General features: G+C 37.6%; 1 protein-coding gene across 4 annotated transcripts in view; it reads left to right on the forward strand.

The window, feature by feature from the left end:
- NRF1 (nuclear respiratory factor 1) overlaps positions 1 to 25,824 on the forward strand; it is a 136,230-nt gene that overhangs the window by 55,873 nt on the left and 54,533 nt on the right. For all 4 annotated transcript variants that reach the window (XM_060020873.1, XM_060020874.1, XM_060020876.1 and 1 more), the window contains 2 exons: positions 1,949 to 2,075; positions 16,349 to 16,489. In XM_060020873.1, the coding sequence (XP_059876856.1) occupies positions 1,949 to 2,075; positions 16,349 to 16,489 (268 nt within the window). The remainder of the gene's footprint in view (positions 1 to 1,948; positions 2,076 to 16,348; positions 16,490 to 25,824) is intronic.

A 25,824-nucleotide genomic window follows, 5' to 3' on the forward strand; every position in this document is an offset into this window, starting at 1 on the left:
GATGTGCTGTGTGAGAGAAAAAAAGGAGTGAAGGGTGACCTCAGGGTTTCTGGTCTGATTCCTGGAAGGATTGAGATGACACTTACTGGAAGAGGATCAAGTATGAGAGTGAGGGTAGGGCAGAATCGGGAATTTGGTTTGGACACATTAAGTCTGTGATACCTCTTAACCATTAAGTGGAGATACAGAATAAGCAGTTGGGTATATGAGTCTATAATTCAAAGGAGAGACCTTAGCTGAAGATACAAGCACATTGGTAGTATTTGAAACTATGAGTCTGGAAGAGATCACCTAGGGAATGAGTGTGGACCGAAGCACTTTACCCTTAGGGGTTAGAGAAATGAGAGGAATTATCAAAGGAGTCTAAGAAACAACCAGTGAGTCAGGAGGAAAACCAAGAGAGTGGTATTCTGGAAACCAAGTGCAAAAAGTGTTTCAAGAAGGGGGGCATGTGATCAGCACTGTCAAATGCTGCTGACAGGTTGAGTAAGATGCAAATTGACCATTAGATTTAGCAACATGGAGGTCATGATTGAACTTGACAAGAGTGTTTTCAAAGGAGCAGTAAGGATGAAAGGACTGGAGTGTCTTCAAGACAGAATGGGAAGAGAGGAATTGGAGACAGTGAATATATTTTCGATCTTCATTCCTTCAAGGAATGCCACCAAATTTCTTGTTTGGTATGTGGTCCTTTGCTCGGTTTTATTTCTTCTGAAGAGTTTGTAGGTTGCAAAGAAAGATTATTACACAGATGTGGTGCATGGAGGACTTAATATTTTGACAGGTTGCATAACATGTATTCATATATGATAAGAAATTTAGTCTATAAAATGTTCCAGAAGTTTCTTCTTGAAGTGTTTTAAATACTATATCCAAATACTTAAGATGTTTACTGGAATGTTGAATTCAGAGTGCCAGTCCATGTAAATGATATGTGACAAAAGCTGGAAAATATAGTCTGTATTAAGAACATAAGTAAGAAACTGAAAGGAAAATCCAGAAAGTACTTAACAGTAGCTTTCAGCAAAGAAGTTATATACCACTAGATGGGCCAAAAAATTTCCTTTCCTTTAATGATAAATTCCATTTCCTTTAATGATAGTACAGGCAGGAGGAATTAGAATGTATTATTTATAGAAATATTTTTTCTATAATGGTCATAGACACAATAGTACATGCTTTTGGAGAAAGATGGAAAACTTTCTTGTGATATGTTGGCTTTGCTTCATTTGAATTGGCATGACTCACCAGTCCCTTGAAAGGGTAGACCAAGTTCCCAGAAGAATTATAGGATGTAGAACTTTAATCTCCCATGATTTCAGAGGGAAAGGACAGTGTTTCTCTTTCATCCAATGTTGATATATTTGAAAAAGCTCTTTTACTCCATCCTCATTTGTAAAATACTTCGGGACTAAGAATTATTGTTTATATCACAATGAAAATCTGCAAATGGCAACATTTTTGAAGTAGTATTTTTGGATAAAATTATGTCAGTAAGACATAAACAATGATTATATCGGTCAAAGAAATTAGAAGCAGGTGATTTAAGGCCCCTTCATTAAACATGGAGTTGATATAATAAAGTCTATAAGAGGATATCTCAGCATTAATCTTTGCAGCAGTAAGAGAAAACCCCTTTGGTATTGATGAGATCAGGAAGTATGATACTCGCTGTGTTCAGCATTGTGTCATGGCTGTGTCCTGAGGTAAACCTGAGGTAGACCCTTATATCTATCAGTGAGCTAATCGTGGGTCTTCAGGACAAAGGTATGTACATATTTCTACTGAACAGGATATTAAACCTCACACGCTTCCTTTTCACAATTCAGGTAAAAGAAACATATCTAATCAGAATAAATTGTCCCAAGTCAAAGTAAATCTTGTGTCTGTATCGCTGTAATTTCTATCTTCTTTAACTGTTTTTGTTTCTTTTCATTCTCTGATTCAGGAAACTTCGAGCCACATTAGATGAATACACTACTCGAGTAGGACAGCAAGCTATTGTCCTTTGTATCTCACCCTCCAAACCCAACCCTGTCTTTAAAGTGTTCGGTGCAGCTCCTTTGGAGAATGTGGTAAGAAAATTTGAGTTGTGTTCTCAGATACCGTTTGTTTTCTGTGGGTTGTTGTTCATATTTTTTTGATCCTTAGTCTAGCACAATAGTTATTCTATCTTCCCTTCATCCAGAGGTTGGAGTTGGGCCTGGTTTTCAAACTCCTTTATGCAGATCGAAATAAAAAGATCATTTCTGTTTCTACTTTCCATAACAAGGTATTTTACCTCATCAGATGCAATGGAAAAAATGACGTTGTGTTCTTTAAGAAACCAATGCAAGATTTTGTAAGAATATTACTGATTATGTCAGAAACAAATGGTGTTTACTCAAGATGTGAACTTCATGAGGCAAACCTGGGAGCATTTTATTGATCACTGATTTCTGATTTGCATATTTTATTTTATTTTTTTAACTTAAAAAATAATTAATTTTTTGGCTGCGTTGGGTCTTCGTTGCTGCACTCAAGCTTTCTCTAGTTGCAGCGGGCGGGAGCTACTCTTCGTTGTGGTGCGCGGGCTTCTCATTGCGGTGGCTTCTCTTGTTGCGGAGCACGGGCTCTAGGTGCGTGGGCTTCAGGAGTTGTGGTACGCGGGCTCAGTAGTTGTGGCTTGCAGGCTCTAGAGCACAGGCTCAGTAGTTGTGGTGCACGGGCTTAGTTGCTCCACAGCATGTGGGATCTCCCCAGACCAGGGATTGAACCCATGTCCCCTGCATTGGCAGGCGGATTCTTTTTTTTTTTTTTTTTTTTTTTTTTGCGGTACGCGGGCCTCTCACTGTTGTGGCCTCTCCCGTTGAGGAGCACAGGCTCCGGATGCGCAGGCTCAGCGGCCATGGCTCACGGGTCCAGCTGCTCCGCGGCATGTGGGATCTTCCTGGGATCTTCCTTGCCTGGGGCACGAACCCGTTTCCCCTGCATCCACAGGTGGACTCTCAACCACTGCGCCACCAGGGAAGCCCTGACAGGCGGATTCTTAACCACTGCAACACCAGGGAAGTCTGAGTTGCATATTTTAAATCTCTTGTATTTCTTCAAAGAATTGATTTAACACTGCTTCAATTTTGAAATATAGTTGAATATTTTGATTATATATTTATCCATAGCTAACTTTATAAAAATAGTATTTTACCCTTGCATACTTATACTATGTGAACTACTCATTGCTGGCTGAAATAACTTTGAATCATTTGTAGAATGATGATCTGTCTAGATTTAAATTGCATTTTATTTTTACTGGGATAAGATTTATTAGCTTACAATAACATTTATTAGATCTCCCACATTGAACAGACATTTCAAGAGTTCAGAATTAGTAATCAGTTGAGATTTTAGTGTATTTTTTTTCACACACACAGATGTTGTGGTTCTTTCTTAACATTTTTGAGTTTTGTTTTGAGTTTTCCTTTAAATTCCCGAGGCCCCAGAATAGGATGCATATTAGGACCTTTTCTTACAGGAATGTGGTAGATGGCTTCTAGTGCAAAATGGTACCTAACAGGCAGCCCTCATGTAGTTGACAAACATGAAATCTGGGCATGTCTTCTTCAGTATTAAAATTTTTAGATATTATTACTATTACTAATAATAATGTGATCTATGAAAAAGCCTCATCTGGAAGACTCAGAAAAATACCTCTGAAAATTACTCACTGAAAAATTCAAAAGAAAGTGTTAGAAAACTGTTGGAGTCCTCCATAGAATACAAAAAGTTACAGACTCTATGAAACGGGAAAAAAATGGTCATATGATAGCCTAAACTGAGAAAAAGCAGGAGATATTTTTCTGTTGACTGACACTTGATAAATATAGGCTAAAGAATAAATGCCAGTAGAATTAGAGACAAAATATGTCTTCCAGACCACTAAAGAGGAAAGAAAGTCTATACACAAAAGATAGAAAATAAGGGGAGGAATTAAAAAAAAAAACAAAACACAAAGTATAGAACAAAGGAATATAAGTGAGACCAATTAATTCTGTTATAAACCATAAATATAAATACTATATTTATATTGTTGTTAAAAATAAAGATTTGCTTTTAGATTGGAACAACAACCACCCAAATCAGAACCCAATTCTATTTAATTTATGTGACATACTTACAGTGACTCACAAATATTCAAAGTAGATGCAAACTATACCATCAAGAAAGTGAAAATACAATCCACAGAATGGGAGGAAATATTTGCAAATTATGTATCTGATACAGAATTTGTATCCAGAATATATAAAGAACTCTTATAACTCAGCAATGAAAAGACAATTAACCTGGAATTCCCTGGTGATTCAGTGGTTAGGACTCCGTGCTTCCACTGCAGGGCGCATGGGTTCGATTCCTGGTCATGGAACTAAGATCCCACAAGCCGCGCAGTGCGGCCAAAACAAAAACAAAAAACAATTAACCCAATTTAAAATGGCAAAGAATCTGAATAGATATTTCTCCAAAGAAAATATAGAAATGGCCAGGAAGCACATGAGCACTTTATAAATAATCATTAGGGAAATGAAAGTCAAAACTACGATGAAATACTTCACACCTACTAGGATGACTGTAATAAAAAAGATGGACAATAATAAGTGTTGGAAAAATTATGGACAATAATAAGTGTTGGGATGTCGAGAAATTGGAAGCCCCATACATTGCTGTTGGGAATGTAAAATGATGCAGCTGCTTTGGAAAACTTCAGCAATTTCTCAAAATGTTAAAAGCAAAGTTACATATGACCCAGCGATTCTACTCCTACGTTTACCCAAGAGAACTGAAAACAAAACTTATACACACAGTGTTCATTGCAGCAAAACTTACATACAGAAATATATAACAGTGTTCATAGCAGCATTATTCATAATAGCCACAAAGTGGAAATAACCCAAATGTCCATCAGCTGATGAATGGATTAAAAAAAGTTGTATTATCTATACAGTGTAATATTACTCAGCAATAAAAAGGAATGAAGTACTGATAAATATTACGGCATGGATGATCCTTGAAAACATTGTGCTAAGTGAAATAATCCATTCACAAAAGGCCACATGTTGTATGATTTCATTTATGTGCAGTGTCCAGAATAGTCAAAGCTATAGAGACAGAAAGTAGGTTAGTGGTTGCCAGGTTGGAGAAAGGGGATGAAGGAATGGAGAGTGACAGCTAGTAGGTATGGAGTTTCTTTTAGGGGGAATAGATTATGATAATGCTTATTACATGACCCTACAGATATTTAAAAGAGTGAATTGTACACTTTAAACAGGTGAATTGTATGGTGTGTGTGGTAGGCTGATTAATGAACGGCCACCAAAGATATACAGATCCAAATCCCTGGAACCTTTGAGTGTTACTGTATGGCAAAAAGGACTTTGCAGGTGTGGTTAAGTTAAAGATTTTTGAGATGGGGACATTATCCTGGATTGTTCAGGTAGGCCCTAAATCTAATCAGAGTGTCTTTATATAAGAGGGAGACAAAGGGAGATTGATGTAGAAGTAGGAGATGTGTTGGCAGAAGCAAGAGGGTGGGTGCAGGGAAGGGGTCAAGAGTGAAGGAATATGTGCTAGACGGCAGCTAGGCAAGATGAGAAAATGGATTCTCCCCTAGAGCCTCCAGAACAACCAGCCCTGCCAACAGCTTGAGCCTGTGAAACTAAGAGAACGAATTTCTGTTGTTTTAAGCCACCAAGTTTGTGATACTTTGTGGCAACCATAGGAAACTAATATGTATGGTATATGAATTATATTTCAGTAAAGGTGTTAAAATTTTAAAAGCAAAATAACAGGCAAAGGTATGTCAGACAAATCCCTACAAAAATAAATCATGGATCACAGCATTAATATCAGACAAAGCCAGATTCTCAAGACAGATGAGTATTAACTGAGAACCATAGGTCTTCTAGTGTTGATAAGCAGTTTATGTCTCAAGTAACATTAAAGCAAAGAATGTAGATCAAAAAGTTAGAAATGGGAGAAAAAAATAAAAAGAAACTACAGTGGTAGTAGGAGGCTTTGCTATCTTTGTCAGATCAAGGAAGAAAAATATAAATAAGAACATAGAGATCTGAATATTAGAATTAATAAGGTTAATATAAAGGATAGATATATTAACATTGATATCTTACAAATATATTTTTAATATACCATATTTGAAAAATTACATGAATGGGTTATAAGAATTGACCATATGTTAGGCCCCAAAGAAAATCTTAATAAATTGTAAAATGCAGAAAATTACACAGGCCATGTTTTTGACCAAAGTATAGAAAATTTAGAACTTAATATAAAAAAGAGTGACAGGAATTTTCAGCCACATGGAAATTTGAAAAAACAACTTAATTTGCAGACTACTTAAAAACAATTTTTAAAAAACTTTAAAAATTATGATCTACACTGATGCTCAAAGGAATGTTTATTGCCTTGATTTTTTTTTTTTTATACACAAGAAGGAAAAGAAACTACATCTAAAGCCAGAAGCTGGAAAGGGAACAAGAAAATAAGTCTAAGAAATAGAGTAAGTAAACATGAGGAAGAAATTAATGATTTTGTAAACAGAAGAAGAATTGTTACATTCAAGAAATGGTACTATGAAAAATCCAATGAAATAGAAAAACTTCTAGCATGCTAATTGAGAAAAAGGATGAAGAAAAATATACAGTCTTAGAAGTGAGATAAGAGTTATAATTGCAGATAAGAATAGATTGAACATTGTAAGGAAATGATATGCATTAATTTTGTTCTTTTAAATTAAAAATCCTAACTAAGTGGATAATTCAGTAAGAAAATAAAATAACGAAAATATATCTAAACCTCAGTAGGATAATAAACATGTACAAAACTAAAAAAGTAATTAAACCATATCCTTCAAAGGGACACTACGCTTCTGATTATTTGGGGTGACTTCTGGTAAACCTTCAAAGTACAGAATATTCTTTAATCTTATATATATACCAGTACACAGTGTGGTATTAAAGAATCAGAGCTCATGTTTACCATAATCAATTATGCAGTGTATTCCACATAATCTCATATTAACAACAGTAAAAGAAATGATTTGGATTTTGTAATAATGTCTAACATTTATTGAATGCTGTGTTCTAGGTTATGTTATAAGCACTTTGCATGTATTATCTCATTAAACATTATTAAAATTTTGGTATTTGCATTTGTCCTCCTACCTCAAGCCATCATTAATATTCCTTCTTGCTCCTCTTTCTGGAGGCTGCTGGGAACTCTGGAAAATTAAAATTCAGTAGGGCCATTCATCTTTGGAATATGGATTTCAGATTCAAGATTGTCAGTTATTTTACAAATTTGTCAAAGGGGGATTGAAAACTTTACTGGGCCATTTTTTTTTTTTTAACTTTTGTCTATTTATTTATTTGGCTGCATTGTGTCTTCGTTGCTGTGCGCAGGCTTTCTCTAGTTGCGGTGAGCGGGGGCTACTCTTCGCTGTGGTGCGCAGGCTTCTCATTGCAGTGGCTCCTCTTGTTGCAGAGCACGGGCTCTAGGGTGTGCGGGCTTCAGTAGTTGTGGCATCCAGGCTTAGTTGCTCCGCGGCATGTGGGATCTTCCCGGACCAGGGATTGAACCTGTGTCCCCTGCATTGGCAGGCGGATTCTTAACCACTGTGCCACCCGGGAAGTCCCTACTGGGTCTTTTAATAGGTGGTGTTGAGGTTTCTCTTATATTTTCTAGGGTTTCATTTATTTCTCCATACTGTGTTCTACCCATATTACCTCCTTGCCCACAGTTGGGATGTATGGCAAGCCACTGTAAACAAAAACAAAAACAACAAACTGGAAAAAAAATTTTTCAAAATAACAACTACAATTTACTGAGTGTTTACAATGTGCCTGTTTCTGCTAAGCACATTACGATTTTTACTTAATCATTACAGCAACCCTATGATGTATATATATATCTGTTATTATCTGTGCTTTACAGATGTAGAAATTGAAGGTTTAAGAGCTTAAGTATTTTGTCCAGGGTCACACAGTAAGGAGTGAACTAATGATTAACATTCTTAGTATAAAAAGAGCTCTCAAAAATCAATAAAAATAGGAACAGATTAATGAATAAAAAAGATCCAAAGATATGTTTGAATATGGGTCAGATATTAGAAGATGATATTAAGGAAGTACGTTATTTTTGCAGGTTGTGATAATTGTATTGTAGTTGTATATGAGAATGCCCTTATTTTTCCAAGATGCATGTTGAAATATTAAGAAGTATTGGGACTTCCCTGATGGTCCAGTGGTTAAAGAACTCCGAGCTCCCAATGCATGGGGCCCGGGGTTCAATCCCTGGTCAGGGAACTAGATCCCGCATGCCTCAACTAAGATCTGGCGCAAATACATAGATAGATAGATAGATAGATAGATAGATAGATAGATAGATAGATAGATAGATATGTTTTTAAAAAGTGTTGCAAAGTCTATACTTTAAGTGGTTAGCCCAAAAAATGTGTGTGTGTATAGATGGCAGATAAAGTAATTATGCCAAAATGTACAACTATTGAATCTAAGTGGTGGATGTACAGACATTTATTTTACTGTTCTTTCCACCTTTCTGTATATTTAAATTTTTTCATTTAAAAATTATATTTTTTAAAATACCCAAAGACAAAAGAACATAAATAAAAGGAGAAACTACAAATGTTTAACAACCACAGAAATTTTCAAAGAAATGGGAATTAAAACAAAAAGTCATTTTACATGGCTCATGTTGGCAAACAGGAAAAAGATATATAACTTGCAGTGTTGGCATATCAGACAGGCAATGTAAATTGGTGTAATTTTCTGGAGGGCATTTTGGCAACTGGGATAAAAAGTGCCCCCAGTGTACACTTTTTAATCCAGCTTCCTTTTGAAATTTTCTCCTAAGAAAATAATTGATTAAATGAGCAAAGATACCAGTCACTGTACTATTTATAGTATTTTTTTAAAAATTGAGAATAACCTAAAAGTTCAAAGATAAGGGGTTGGTCAGATAAATCGATGGCTCATCCATAGATAGGACTGCTACACTCCATTAAGCATGATGACATAGATCTTTCTAATATTTTCAGATGCTGATGATGAATTATTAAGTGAAGAAAACAGGTTAATAGAACCATACAGAATTTGATCCTACTTTAAAAGTAAATCTGCATTTTCTACATGTTTATGAAATTGCTGAGTGCAGAGGATTGTTGTAACTAACATTTGTATAGTATAGCAGATTTATATTCTCAGTAGTCCTGACAGGAACCCTGAGATGTAGGTATTTATTTTGCGGATGAGAATACTAGCTCAGAGAGGTTAAGTGATTTGCCCAAGATTCCCCAATTTCTGAATAGTAGAGCCAGGGCCCAACATCTCCCATAGGTTTGTCTAGGATATTGAATATAGAGTTTCAAATTTAATCTCATTTTCTTAGTCTTTCCCCCACTCCTCTAAAGGGGGACAAATATACCTTCCAGTTCTTCCCAGTTCTGTGAAAGGTCAGTATGGTTGCTATAAGCAAGCTACCCACTATAGCTACTGCTAGCTTCTTTCTGGGGAGGGAAAGAGGCAGTATAACGGTCATTATTCTGGTGCCACTGAACAGCAAAGGTCGCTTTCCCTTTCGCTTCTCCTGGTCAGACCTGCAGAACCAAGAGAAGAGGCCAGAGAACCTTGGGGGTGAGTAAGTGATGAGGTGAAAGAGAGTAGGAAGTAAGAGAGAGAAACTTCATCTATATGTGCATATGTTTGTATGTAGTTTTTAAGGGAGAAAGTCATTTCCATGTATATTGAAGATGCAAATAACACAAAACAGACATTATCAAAAATACTTTCAAATGATTGACTAAAAGAGAATAGGAAAGAGAAAAATCTCCTCCTGGATATTTTAATAGCGTCTCAAGTTCAGCAAAACTAAAGTCTTCTCCTCCCCAACCAAAGAAATTAATGTCTGTTTCCAATATCTGTCCTCCTCATCCAGTTACTCAAGGCAGAAACCTAGAGCCATTTTGGCACCTCCCTCTCCTCTTCTCCACCCCACACCCCATCTATTACTTTGTTCTCCATTCATTTCCTAAATATCTCTGAAATTGGCCCACTTTCTCTGTTTCCATTGCCACGACCCTAGCTACCAATCTTGGTGTCCATCCAGTTCCCTTTTCGGTGGCAGGAGCCCTCTGCTTGACTCCCACCTGTCTCTAGCCTCATCTTGCCCCATTCCCCAGCTTCTCTCTCTACTCCAACCACAGTCTTTGTTCACTCCCTTGCTTCATCCCTCCACAAAGCTGTTGTGTATGCTCTTCCCTCTGATTTGCCCTCTCTTACCTCCTTCTTCACCTTATTAAACTTTGACTCATATTTAAGAACTCATCTCAGTTGACACTTCCTCTGTGAAGTCTTTCTGACCTCCCTGTGCAGATTAAAGCCCCTTGTTCTATCCAAGACTCTCACAGCGCCTCTGAGCACTTATTATAGATGCTTTATTATTTACCGATTTGTGTGATTATTTGATTAATGTCTGTCCCCAGCTAGATTGTGAGCTCTTAAGGTGGCAGGGACTGGATCTACGTTATTCTCCATTGTGCTCCCAGTGCAAGTACTGTGCCTGCCATGAACAGTTGCTCAATGGTATTTGTTGAATGAATGAAGCATCCTAAATGTTTGGCAGCACTCAGAAATTCAGAATGCAGATTTGGTTTCTAAATTCTGATCCTGCATTGGATCAAAATTGAGATCTTGAGAAGTAAAGATCTATTAAGTTAGATTGTGTCATCTTTTATAGTACTTGTCCCAGTTTGTAATTACACATTTATTTTTGTGATTATTTTTGTGTTTGTCTTCTCCACTAGATTGGAATATATACAACAGTGGGGCACTGTGACTGATAACTTTGCTTACCATTTTGTCCCCAGCCCTTTCCTTAGCACAGTGCCTAGCATACAAATGAATAATAAATATTTTTGGGATGGAGAAGCTACTGGTTCAGAGATTACGTATGCCATGTCTATATATGTAACATGGGGGTAGTGAAATAACTTAAAATTAGGCAAACTCTCAGGGGCCTCTGACTATGATGGAGAATGAGAGTTCCTTAACCTAGAAACTTAAGATTTCTCTAAGCTGCTTGGGATCTACTACCTTCAGATCTAATGTCCTCTGCAGTTTAAAACTTTTGTCTTTTTAAGCCTCTGCTCTTTAAAACAAAGCAAGTTAAAAGACCTCCAGAATAATTCCATTGAACGTATTGGTCTTTTTGAGTATCATTCTTAGTGAATGAAGGTGTGGCTCCCATAGTAACACACAGAGTTATCAACATTTAGACAGGCTAGTTCAGTCCTGCCCATGGGTTGATGTTAACTAGAATGGGCATATGTAGCTAAAAACTTCCCTTTTGTGAAAACTCTGTTTAGGCTTTGATTTCTTGAGTGGTTTCCCACATTGATTTTTCCTATATGTGGCTCAGTGTCCTCATGTGTGAAATAAGGATAATACCAACTTCACTGGGGAGCAGTAGAAATTAATTAAAGTTTATTATCATTCCCCTATATGTAATGTTTACAGAGAACTGGCATGAAAGGCATTGGCAAATGGTAGATTTTAAAGTTGCTGTGCCCTAAGGACATTGTCTTGGTGGCTTACTGCCTTATCACATACTTTTATGAGCTTTGTAGAATAGGCCTAGAAAAATTTTATTGAGGGACAGAGAGAATTTCCATCTTTTTTCAGAAGAACCATGGGAGTTTCTGAAGGTGGAGCTCTTTCCTCAGAGTCAATAATCCATAGCATTTAGATGGGGTTACTCTGGGTATGACTAACCAGTTCTAAGGTACAGATATTAGTCACAGTCACAGAAGCAAGAGGTAGCTCTGGGGTTATCACCAGCTTCTTTGAAGTCATCCTTCTGCCTTTGTTTAATTCCACCTTTCCAATACTCTCATGATTTCTTCTTTTAAGTCATTCACTTATTTAGATAGGTTTTTAAAAAATGGCTTCAAGTTACATGAAATGTGGAAGCATATTTAAAAAGTAGTAAAGGAAAAGCCATATTGTTTGTTTATTAACTTATTCAACAAATAACTAACACTGTTAGATACAAAGTACGAGATAAGGATTCCATCCATCTAAGTCCTTTGAGGTTTCAAGGTTCAAAAGTAGGGATCCAGGGGGCAAGGGGAAAACTTGAGATCTGGACTGAGGCAGGAGAGGGAAGAGGCTGACATTGGGACTGAAGAGAGAACAGAATGAAGCCAACAGATTTCTTGGGCCACAGCTTGTGGCCTGGCTCTGTGCCAGGCATGCTTCAGGATCACAGGTCTGAAGGCAGCTTTGCACTTGAGCATCTCTTTGTTATATACCTCAGATGACAATGTATTTTTAATCTCAGAGGGGCTCATAGGTAAAAAATATTAAAAATCTATTTTGAGACCTTCCTGAAGATTCCTCTTTTATCCAGAAAAGCTTTGAGTATGCAAAATAATTATATCTTGTCTGGGACTGTTTTTGCAACCTCACTAAAGGCCCATTGACCTTACGGTTGTAGCAGCCAATTCCTAAATCCTCAACAAGCGCGTTCTGTGCCCAGAACTCTAATGGCTCCTGTAAACACCCCAAACGCTCTCATCTCTGTTAATTATGAGGATGTTTGTTAATGTATTATCTGTACATGTCTGAATATGTGAAATGTTTCATAATATATATTTTAAAAATAAACAAAAGGCCTGGTTCCTGTGCTCAGTGATTTCATAACACTAGTTGTGTACAGTGTAGCCTGGAAATAACATGTAAGTGACACATGATTATTTGAATCTGTAGACGTTTAAAGGAGTAAGATAATTATGGCAAGAACACTTGGGAAGTTTTCTCAGAGAAAGTGGAAGTTGAGTTGGGCCTTGAAAGGTGGATAATATTTGGATAAGAAGCAGAATTAGTTGAGTTGGGCCTTGAAAGATGGATAATATTTGGATAAGAAGCAGAATTAAATACCCAGAGACAAAAGAACTTGCTAGATGCAGAAGTTAGTGAGGAGGATGGCCAGCTAAAGAGGGAGGATGGTGAGCAAAGCTGCCCAGTAGGACTCTGGGTTATGCGCTGGGAACTCAGGAGGGTGCTATTCACATAGTTCTCAGAGCTGGGCATGCACAGCTGTACGTGGTGGCCCTGGTGGAGAGTATTGGGAAAGTAGGGAATGATCAGAACAGTTGAAATGCAAGACTGAGAAGTTTGGACTTCATCCTATAAGAAGTGGGGAACTGTAGGAGTATTTTTGAGAAAAAAGATAAATGATAGTGAAGTGGCTGAACATATAGGCTTTGAAGCTACGTAAAAATTAGTTTGATTTTCTGCTATATTCCTATATACTAGCTATATAATTTGGGGAAGTTACTTAAGCCTGAATTTTCTTATCTGCAAAATGGATATAATGGTAGTTTCTTTATAGAATTATGTGAGAATTAATTGAATAATGTATGCAGTGCATGACACATAGCAAGTGTTCAGTAAATGGTATTTGATTATAATTTATCAGTGTTTCAGAAATTTTAAATGGCAGCAGTATAGAGGATGAATTGGGGGAGGAGAGATTGGTAGGCAGACCGCTGATTTTGTTTTTAAGTGGATTTTAACTTTAATTGTGAAACAAGTTAGTTGACAGCGACATTGGTGTGAAGTGACAAAGGCTTTAGCTATGGTTTTTGGAATAGAAGGTGGAAGTTGGAAAACAAACAAACCTGTATTTCATCATATCTCTGATACCATCAATTATAACATGCACCATTATTTATGTAGCACCAAAAAAAGAAAAAATGACAAACTCTGACACAATGCTTATTATCACTTAGAATTTTTATTTTATACTTATTGAAAGAGTTCTTTCAGGCTTACTTAGATACAGATTTTAATCATACTGCTTTTGTAAATACATAAAAAGGAAAATGTAAGTGAAATAAATTTCCTATTTCTAAATTTTTTTTTAGCTATTCCTGAAACTTTTTCACACTCACAGTCCAATTCTTCTGGATTACTTCTTGTTTCAGAGTCATCATTGTATGTGTGGTTTCATGTAATATTGTCCTCTGTGCCATCAAGAGCATGGGTGGTGCTTCATTTCTTTAAAAAGAGCTCTACTGTTGTCTCTGAGACTTTTTCCACGCTGCGACAAGTTTGATGCTGGTGCTTTTTGGTCTTACCAGAAGGATCACTGGGGAAGTTATCAGACAACAGCCAAGACTCACATTCCTTTCTGAAATGGTGCTAAACGGTTTGTTGATTTTAAAGGCCAGGGGTTACAGTCATGCCTCCAGGGATAACAGCCATGTTCACATATGTGCAGTCAGTGACTGCTATGCCCCATAACACCTGGTCTACAGCAATTTTAACATGTATTCCAATTTCAGAGGAATGATAAATGTGGTGGTGGTGGGGTTCATCTCAGGATTGATAGATCAGGTAGAATTGAAGCCCTAGCTTTTTAATTCTGGGAAAGTTAGTTAACTTTACTAAGCAGACTTAGGAATATTGTGTTCACGCCTGAATTTGTAAATTACTCTGAGGGATGCTTTACCAGCTTCTTTTTTTTTTTTTTTTTTAATCAAGATTTTTTTAAGGAATTATATAGCACGGGTAAGTTTAGCAAAATGCCTGGATCTGAATTCCTAGAATTCTGCTGACCCATACAAATGGCTGAAATTGTTTCAAACTAGCTAATAATGTAATAATAGTAATAATCTAATGATTTTTTGTTTTTGAATGCCAGGTGTTTCTGCACAATGAAATTTACCCTTATATCATTTTCATTCACTCCTACTATGGGAATACATACTAATATAATGATTTAACCTGATACAGTAAAGTTCAAAGACCATAAACTAGGCTTACTCAGTTTTTCTGTGAGTTGGTAGTGTAAAAACTCTACTTAGGATATAGAAACCTAGAAATCAGAAAATATGTATCCTTAAAGATGCCATGACAACACAGCTGTTTAGTTACAATAAATATATCAGCAGTAATTTTTGAAACTTTCTCTTTTATTGGAAACCAGGATAAAACTGAATCTCTAGAGATAATAATGATTCTACATGTTTGCACTATTTTTCTTTCATCACTTTTATTGTTGATCTATTAGGAAAACTCTGTAAAAGTTGTACATCATAGCCAACAATAATTTTTACTTTTCCATATGCTTGAGGTTGAGTATGGGAATCTTTCTCTTTTAATCTTCATAGTGAGATATTTAGAAGGAAGTGTGTGGTGATTGGAGTTCAGTCCACTTAGCAGAAAACCCAGGACTCAGACATTGTCATAACTTCTGGGTAAACCTCATTTTCTCTTACCCTTTTTTTTTCTAAGATAATGGCCTGAGCCCTGAAAGCAAGTTAATTTTCTATCCCATCTTGTCACATTTCTATAATTCCATGGCTTCTTTGTTATCCCCAAAGGTATCCTCATCCCCCTTGTGTATTCTTGTAAGTGAATGAACCCATTATTGGTGGTGGTAGGATCCAGTGTCTGTCTGCCATTTCTGCTCATGATAGAAGAATGTGTACATGTACAATGTGCTGCTGTTAAGTTCTGTTTTTTGAGAGACCTTTCACTGGCAGTGGAAGGAATGGAGTCAGTAACAGTATCTGCTTCAGACCTGGGCTTGTCAGAGTTACAGACGCCTCATGGGTTTGAAGTTCACCTCTGTCACCAGGGAGTACCAGAAAGGAGGAGGACTTGACCTGTGGTGCTCTCTCTGGCCCTGGGCCTTACTGATAGTGACACCTATGACACCCAGCTAGTTTTTTTTCTCTGATGCCTTTCAGTGCAGCCTCTTGTACACTTGAATCTCCTATTTGTTTGGTAGTCTAGCTTTGTAGGAAAGTAACGGCATAGGAAAGTTTCAAATAAGTTTCTTAGAGTTTCAGAGACATAAGTCCTCAGTGATCTTGAAAATGATTTTGGTAATTAACTGCCACAGCTAGGTTTTATCAAATGGCCTGGGAAATGCAGAATAATGAATGCCATTCCTGTTAGATCTGGAACAGGTATTGGGGCCAGCATTTACGGAGAAAAGGTGATTTTAACTGAGGAGCGGTATTTCTGTAAAAGATTTTTCCTCTGGCGTCTTTCTACAATTGTTACCTGTAATTTCATCATCTTTTCATTTAATTCTGTACAATGTGATGTCTTTGGGGCCAGCGGGTATTTTTATCTGCTAGCTGTGGACGTGTTTGTTCTTAGGGCTCTGCAATGGCTGAGGGAGGCCCACCCCACCCACTCTCTGGTTGCTTGGCACCAGCCCTCCCTGGTTGTTGGGCATCTTGTTTACTTCTGCCCTTAATTCCCTGCAGGTCCGTAAGTACAAGAGCATGATCCTGGAAGACCTGGAGTCTGCCCTGGCAGAGCACGCCCCTGCGCCACAGGAGGTTAACTCAGAGCTGCCGCCTCTCACCATCGATGGAATTCCAGTCTCTGTGGACAAAATGACTCAGGTAAGGGGCAGGGAGTGAGGTGGCACAGGTGTGGGCGGGCCTCAGATCACTTTTTTTAGTTTTGTCCTCAGTGATATACCACCAGAGTGAGACACAGGCTGGAGTCTGATAGTGAAACAGTAGCAGCCTTGGAAAAGAAAATGTAATGCCAGGAGAATGCTCCAGCCGAGGGCGTGGATATGGTCTTCTACTTCTGTTGGCAGTTTTTTCCTTTCACTTGGGCCCTTGGGTTAGATAAAGAAACTTTTAGCTGGAGTTGGTTTGGACAGGAGACTGTCAGGACTTTGATGAATCACAATCAGGGGGACAAGTAAACTTTCAGTCTCTTTTGGGCTGAGCTGCTCCTCTTTCCATGTAACTTCTGAATACCACCACACTATTGCCAAGGAAGGCTTGCAGCTCCAGGGAATAAGAATGGAAAACTCAGAAGGACACCCTCCTGAGTCATTGCTTTCCTCCTCTCCCTTTGAGAGGGGAAGTCAAAATGTACTCAGCCTGATAAATCAACATACCTCAGGGATTTTGCTGAGACTGTCCCTTATAAGTTTTTTAACTTTAAAAGTGATAGCTTGATCGAGATCAAATGCCTTTTTTATGACATCTTTCTACCTTATTTCTTTATTACTACTTCTAGCTTTAAATTCAGTTTTGAGTTTTCTTTCCTTATCTTGTTCAGACTTCCAGCAGCATTTAACATAGTTGATTACTCCTTCCTTCTAAAAATACTTTCTTCTCTTGGTTTCTGTACCCCACCCTCTCCTGAATACCCTCCTGCCTCACCGGGCGCTCCCTCTCAGCTCTGTGCTGGCTCCTCTTCCTCTTCTCACCTGACCAATATTGGCAAGTCCCAGGGCTCTATCTGTTTTTCTCCAAGTAATCTCATCCTGTCCTGTGAGCTTTATATCCCATCTATATGCTATCTGTACCCCGGCTTATACCACTGTTAGATCTCCAGTACCTAACATGCCTGAAACAGAACCTTTGACTGCCCCCACTCTCCACTCCAAATGTGTTCCTCCCCTGGTATTCCTCATATCAGCTGATGGCACTACGGTCCATCGGGTTGCTCAAGTCCCAGCATAGGAGTCATCCTTGGTTTTGCCCTCACTCCCCCACAAACCTCATCTAATTCATTAGCAAGTCATGTCATTTCATGTCTGAAATGTATTCTGAATCTGACCATTCTTCTCAGTTCCCATCACCACCCTTGCCCAAGCCTTTAGCATCTCATGCATGGACTGTTTCCAGTGATCAGTTCTATTGATCTCCTTTCTACTGCAGTCCACGCTCTACAGAGCCACCAGAGATTTTTTAAAAAACTTAAATCAGGTAATATCACCCTCTTGTTTAAGCCCTTTAATGGCTTTCCACTATTCCTAGAATCAAATTAGACTCTGCCATGGCCTCTGAGACCTTATATTAACCTGGCCTCTTCCAACCTCATTTCTCATTCTCCCCCTCAGTCACTGTGCTCTGGCCACACTCACCCTCTTTCTTCCTGTCAAATACTCCAAGCTCTTTCTTTTACTTTTTCTATTTCCTCTGCCTGAAACATTGTTTTCCCAACTCATTGCATGATTGACCTTATCTTATTCAAAGTCTAACTCAGATATCACCTCCTGAGACAAGCCTTTCTTGATTATCCCATCTAATGAAGCTTTCTCCTCACCACCAAGTTACAGCCTAATACATCCCCTATTTTGTTGTCTTTGTAACACTTACCACTACTTGAAATTATCTTATTTGTTAACATTTATACTTCTGTGTGTTCTGTCTCTTCAGCTAGAATTGAGAGCAAGGGCTTAGTTCTGTTCTTCACTGCTGTCCAGTACAGCTGCCTGGCACCAGATAATATCTGTATTCTAAATGCAGTTGGCCCTCCCTCCATATCCGTGGGTTCTGCATCTGTGGATTCAACTAGCCTCGGATTAAAAATATTGGGGGGAAAATATTGCAGAAAGTTCCAAAAAGCAAAACTTGAATTTGCAGTGCTGCACCTATTTACATAGCTTGTACATTGTATTAGGTATCTTGGTAATATAGAGATGCTGTAAAGTGTATGGGAGGATGTGTGTAGGCTGTGTGCAAATACCGTGCCATTTTATATAAGGGACTTGAGCATCCTCGGATTTTGCTGTCTGTGGTGGGGTCCTGGAACCAATCCCTCGCAGATACCTAGGGGTGACTGTAGTACTCAGTCAATATCTGTTCAGTAAATGACCTAAGAGGCAGAGCAGAAATGAATCCAGGGCGTGGGTAACTGGGTCACAAGTCTCCTGAGTGGGTGTTCACTCACTGCAGACATTGATGCTGCAGCTCAGGAGATGGTGCTTTATTTTTACCTAAGTCTGAACTAGCAACTTGGTTTGAAGTAATGCAGTATTTTAGAAATATAATGCTGAATTGTAATCTTTTGATTGTTGGATTCACAGATCTTTCTGTGGACACTTGAAGTATCTGGATAATGGTTCCGAAGGAAAGCGTTATCCAAACTTTTTTCCTGTCATTTCATACCTGCTGTTATTCTATCCCTAGGACCATTCTGACTGGTTAAAGAAAACATAAAGTGAATCTTATCTGATTAATGTACAGAATCTACTCCGTATCTCAGGTAGAAAGTACATCTAAAGCTAACTAAGCTTCTCATTAAGAAGCTTACTTAATCAGAAGTAAGGAGTCATCATTAAGGAGGAGTACACTATGTTTAGGTAAACTCCTCTCCTGCGATGGGCATGTTTTGCTTCTTTGTCAACATTTGGTGTGTTAGGTTGAAATAATCTGAGGTTTTTATTATATTAAATCATGGCTACTGATAATTAGGAAAATTTGGGGATGGTCACAGAAGTCAGAGCAAACAGTTTAATTTCACATTGGAGGTAAAACATTTAAAACTGTTGTTTTCCATTTTTATGAAATATGCACTCAGTAGAGCTTGGTGCAGTGGTACATCCAAGGGAAGCTGATACTGAGTAATGAGTCGGTCTCAGAGGTACTTTGTTGGATGCATCTTGTTGGATGCATCTTCTTTATTGTTGTACATTCCCTCCTTACCCGTCTCACCACAGATGACGAGTAAAAAATAACGCATAACAAATAAAACAAACATGGTGAGGAGGAGTGAGCAGGGTGATGAAGAACCCAGCTTCCAGCTGAACAGGAATTTCTGAGGAGTCGGATCCTGCGGTTCCTCCCCCCACAACCCTTTTTTTTTTTTTTAATTGTGTTTTATTTTGTTTTCCTTAAATATTTGCTTTCTTCTTAATGTTAGCAAAACACCTTTTTTTTTTTTTAACTTATTGATCCTAAAGCCTTTCACTATTAATGGTAGTAAAAGCAGGGTTCTATTTCAAACCAAACCTAGATAGGCAAGGTTATGGGAATATAACGCATCATCAATAGAATATACATTGGTACAATTTTTCCAGAGGGCAGGTTGGCAAAATTTTAAATGTGCATGTCATGCCCTCCAAGTAAGCAAAGATGTATGCTCATGGCATTGTTTACAGTAGGAAAGTCTGAGAACAGTGTGATTGAATAAATTATAATAGTGGTGTTTAGAATTTACATGGAAAGAAGAGCAGTTTAGCCCAAAAAAGAGACTATTAGTGACTGTGCAGTGAAATATTAGACACTAAAAATGATGATTTGCTCTCTGTTGCAGTAGAATAATACTGTGGTATATTAAATTAAAAACTAGTTATAAAATAGCATTTCTTATGTACTCTAATTTGAGGGGTTTAGGGTTTTATTTTTGTTTGTTTTCTTCTACTTGGGGCGGGGACGGCTAGATTCCCACCCCCCCCCAGGGAATACAAGATTGAGTTAATTGATCTCATTTGTTTAAAACATGCACACGAAACTTGCCTGTATGTGTGTGAGTGTGTGTGAAACTTTAGATGGATATACACCAATATATTAACAGTGATTATATATGTGTGGTGGCATTATGGGTGATTTTCAGTGTTTTGTCTAATAAGCATGAATTTCTTTTATAACCATAGAAACCCCAAATTGAATTTTTTAAAGTGTAAGTTTGTTGATGTTTCTGCTTTGTTTTGTCCAATGATTTTTTAATGTTCCAGTGAAGATGTCAACTCTTTTCTCTCTCTCTCTCTCTCTCTCTCTCTTATTTTTCTCTTCTGTAGCTACTGTGTATTGGAAGGCACAACACTAAGTTCTTTACGGGAGTATCTCATTTAAACCTTGCTCTCCAGTGTGAGAGAGAGAGAGAGAGAGAGAGAGAGAGAGAGAGAGAGAGTGTGTGTGTGTGTGTGTGTGTGTGTGTGTGTGTAATTTCTATTATAGTCAAGGAAGAAGAGCTCAGATATGGTCTGTAGCCATAAAGGACAACGTAAGTTTAAGTGGACACCAGTTCTAGAGTTGAAACCATATGGATAATTCATGACTTCCTTGAAGTGATAAAATTCCAGAATTATAAAAGTGCACTGGAATAGAGATGGACTTTGGGTTAACCAGACAGCTCTATTAATCATCTTATCTGCACTGAATGCTATGGAGATAACTAATGTTTATATTGATGACCCTAATTTACAAGTATAATTCCATATACAATCCTAAGATGAGTTGTGAATCATCCAAAGAGAGTAAATTATATTCAATATTGTTCTAAAGTTATGTGTCCCATTATTTTAATTCTTTACAAATTAGGAAGTTAGCTGGAAGATCTAGTCTTTAAATCCCCGTTCTACTACATAGTAGCCTTGGTTCTCAGTTTCATCTTATGAAAGTGAGAATAATACCTGCCCTCCTACCTTATGGAGTTGGAGGAAGAAAAAATGAGATGTTATATTGGAAAGTACTTTGAAAACTAAGGAATTACACAAAGGTATTATTACTAATTATTAATACTAGTTATATACGTTACCTATATTAACTTTTGAATAATCTGAACATACCATTTCTCACCCATTTTTCACTTAGAGCAAGTTAATGAACCTAGAATTTTTTTTTTTTTTTTTGCTCAGCAGTGAAGTGGCCAATACAGGTCATAATGTATTAAAAAACTGAGGCATAAAGAGAGGAAGCAGCCTATGAAGCAAGCTAGTGACAAACAAATAGAACTTAGGGTGGAGTCCATATTGGCAGTGCTTTCTTCTGCCTCTCTCTCTCCTCCTGCCCCCATTACTGTCTCTCCCTCTTTTTTTCAATGAAACTATACTGCCATCATCGCTCAGACTGAGTATCTCTGGTAATCTACACTGGACAGTTAACTGTTGTAAAAGAATTTCTTGACTTGCTCCTATGCAACTATACTTGCTCCTTGCAACTATCAAAATTGTCTTCTGCAACAGGTTGAAGTTACATATAACATAGTATCTTAAATTCTGTGTGAGCTGAATGTCCTGATTCTTTCAGGAAGCGGCTCTGTAGTTGTGGTTTTTGTTGTGTTTTGCTTGTTGGTTTTGATAAAAGTGTAATTCTATACGAGTAAATAAAATGTTTACCTGAAAAGCTTCTGTTTTTACTATTATAAATATATCTTGATTCTGAGAAAGCCTTTTTTGGTGTATGTGGTAAAAAACACATAGCTCTGCAATATTTTTAGTGAAAAAATGAAAACTTGAATTTCTAGGCACCTTTAAGAATAGTGGCTAGGGGCTAGAGCTTATCCCATTTCTGTCTGCCTCTTTTGTGTAAGAATTGAAGGAGGTTGAGAAAAGGCTTAGGAGAAGAAATCATTAATATGGTATAGATTCTGCAATCGCATTTACAATGAAATAATGAAGTCATCTTTTTCAGAGATTTTGAAAGCCAGGTCAGCAAAATTTTCTTGGATACTTCAGACCAGAGACCAGAGGATGGGCTAAATTGTGCTTCTCAAACTTCAGTATGCATAGGAATCACCTGAGAGTCTTGTTTGTTTAAATGCAGATTGTGAATCAGTAGGACTGGAGTGGGACCTGAGATTCTGCCTTCTAACTTCTAGGTGATGCCAATGCTGCTGACTCACAGACTACACTTTTTTGTTTTTTTTTTCACCTCTCTATTGGAGTATAATTGGTTTACAGTGGTGTGTTAGTTTCTGCTTTATAACACAGTGAATCAGCTGTGCATATACGTATATCCCCATATCTCCTCCCTCTTGCGTCTCCCTCCCACCCTCCCTATCCCACCCCTCTAGGTGGTTACAGAGCACCGAGCTGATCTCCCTGTGCTATGCGGCTGCTTCCCACTAGCTATCTATTTTACATTTGGTAGTGTATATAAGTCCATGCCACTCTCTCACTTCGTCCCAGTTTACCCTTCCCCCTCCCCGTGTCCTCAAGTCCATTCTCTACGACAGACTACATTTTGAGTTAAAGGACTTGTATTGTTTCTTATAGAGTCTTTAAGCAATAATTATGATTTTGCTAGTGGAAAATCAGTTATGTTCTTTACCACATTTGAGTCCTATGGGAGTCTCTTGTTCTTGGGAGGTTGTTAATCTTTTTGGACTTTGTATTAGAAGAGATCCAGGCAAAGAATATAATTATAGAAAAAATATGTCTGGAAAGACCAGTCCAGTATTACTGGTTAAAATCCACTCCTTTTCCCCCTCTCCCTTTCCTCTCCTACCTTGAACTTATTGCCCTCCTGTTACTCTCACTGGGGCAATCTTCGTTGCTTTAATATTCCCTTGGAGTGATGATGCAACAGGATAGAAATTCTTTACAAGTTTTCAGGGGAAACCTTCAGAAGCACTCAACACAGCGACTGTTTCTTTGAAAGAAATTATTCACAGGGATTGACATGTTTTACTTAGAAAACATTCATCAGTTATCAGTTTAGGTTTTTTGAGTATTGTTTTGTTTTGAAAAAGCATAGATCTGGCCTCTTCTACCTAAAGAGTAGAAAATTATGCTAAGTGAAATATACCAAACACAAGGGACAAATATTTTGTGATTCCACTTACATGAGGTATCTAGAATGAGCAAATTCATAAAGACAAAGTAGAATAGATGTTACCAGCGGTTGGGGGAAGTAGAAATGGGGAATTATTGTTTAATAGGTACAGAGTTTTTGTTTGATGATGAATTCGTTCTGGAAATAGTGGTGTTGGTTGTACAACATTGTGAGTGTACTTAGTGCCACTGAATTGTACATTGTAGAATGGTAAATTTCATGGTATGTATATTTTACTACAATTAAAAAAATTTTTTTTAAAGAAGAAGGGCTGGATAAAAAGTATTTAAATTAGTTCAGTGGTCCTTAAACTGGCTGCGCAGTAGAACCACCTGGGGAACTTAAAATCCTAGTGTCCAGGCCACACTCCAGACCAATTAAGTCAGAATCTTTGGGGATGAGATGTAGGCTTCTGCAGTGTTTAAACTCCCCGGGCAATTCCAGTGTGCAGCCAACTTTGAGAACCACTGTTGTAGATCACAGTTCCCAGCTGTTTCTCCTACTGTTGTGTCAGAATCTATGTGCAGAGTAGGCTTTTCTTACTGTCTGAAATGATCAAAAAAGGTGGATGTATATGATGCCACTCCACATTTTGTAAATTTTAGGTAAGCAGGATGAGATTAAGGGAATATAATAGAACGCAGCATATTTTGAGAGTAAAATAATTGAGGGGTATATTCAGGAATACCAAGAGCAGGGAGCACGCATATAAATTCCATATTCAGGACAGAACTAGATTAGGGAAAAGTAGTTGCATATTACATGACAGAATAGCTAGAACAGATTAATATTTCTTTCAAATTAATAAGAAAATTAGAAAAATAAGCAAAGCATTACGAACAGTTGTAAAAAGGAAAAATAGTCAGTAAACGTAAAAAGAGTCTCAGCCTCACTAGTAATGAAAATTAAATCATTTCCCTAACATCCGATGAGCCAAAATAAGAAAGCAGGGTAATTAAAAAATGTGAAGGCGACCCCTGGGGCTGCACGTGAACCCCCAGGCGCCCTGTGGCCTCGAGGCAGCTGGCAGGCAGGGGTCAGGACCTGCCCCAGCCTAGAGGCTGTGGACAATATACAGGTGACAGAGCTAGGCTCTCATTTCCTTTTGGAAGCAAAATGAAGGAAAAACATGAAAACAAATTAAAGATTTAAAGCTTTTTTTTTTTTTTTTAACGTGTGAAGGGAGGTTTTGAAATAATGGGTATTGTTCTGTACCATTGGTGGGAATAGGATTGACAAAGTCTTTTAGGAGGACAGTTAGGCGGTATCTATTAAAATGCATATACACTTTAACCAGCAATTCCACTTTTCTGCTACAGAAATACTCACAGGTGTGTTCAAAGAAGCATGTACAAGCACTGTAAACAACCTAAAAGTTTATCAATAGGAGAATGGTTAAATGAAATGGAAAAATCTATACTGTGGATACTAAGCAACTGTTTCTTTAAAAATGAGATTATTCTAGTTGTACTACTGTGAGAAGATCTCTATGGCAAAATGTTGAGTAGAAAAAGTGAGTTATACTAAAATATGTGAACACGTGTGTTTTCTTTCATCACATAAAACTGCCTTTCCAGCACGTATTTATGTAAATGCATAGAATTTGGCCTGTACGAAAGGATGTTCATCAAATTGATGCCTCTGGACAGGTGACTAGATTGGGGAAGGGTAGATCAAAAACAGAGCTTTGACTTTATCTGTGTTATTTAAATTTTTATACAAAAAAGTACAACTAGGATAAGGTAGCAGAAACTGACTAATCTGAGACTCCTTCAAAGAGAAGGTGGAATTTTAAGAGCATTTTGATTAATGGGAGGGAGACAGTGTAATGGGTAGATGGGGTATGGAGATAGAGAAGCAGAAGTGTTGGCTTGAGAGAGGAGTGTCTTCATTGGCTGTCCCTTGAATTCTCTAATTTTATCTTTCCTTCCAAACTTGTTCTTCCCATGTTTCTATGGGAATGTGTTTTATGGGAAAATGCGATTAAGAGAAACCAGTGTTTCTGCTAGCACTACTACCAAACATGGGGATATAGGATTGGTGTTTCTAGTAAGGAAAGCCACTTTCATTATCTCTATGAACAGAGGTCAGTGGTACAAATAATTACCAAAAGTGAGCAAAAAAATCATTTTGCTTTTATTTTCTAATGCCCTTTAAATATCCATTTGCGTATGATTGGGACTGTCAACCTGGAAGTTCATAATTTTAAATTACAGTTATGAAGCCACAGTCCGAAAATTCTTCACTTTTCCTTCCCTGCTACATTGCTGTTTTCCTGTAGGGTATAGAAAACATCACCTTTCAATGTGGTTTGATTTTAGCTACCTTCTCTTTAAATCTGTTACATATTCTCTGATCTCTTCAGTAGATATGGAGTTGGCAAACATTTTGCTTTGAAAGGCCGTTTCTTGGTTACTGAACCTAAATGGACA

Source organism: Delphinus delphis, chromosome 9, assembly GCF_949987515.2.
Source record: "Delphinus delphis chromosome 9, mDelDel1.2, whole genome shotgun sequence".
NCBI lineage: Eukaryota > Metazoa > Chordata > Mammalia > Artiodactyla > Delphinidae > Delphinus > Delphinus delphis.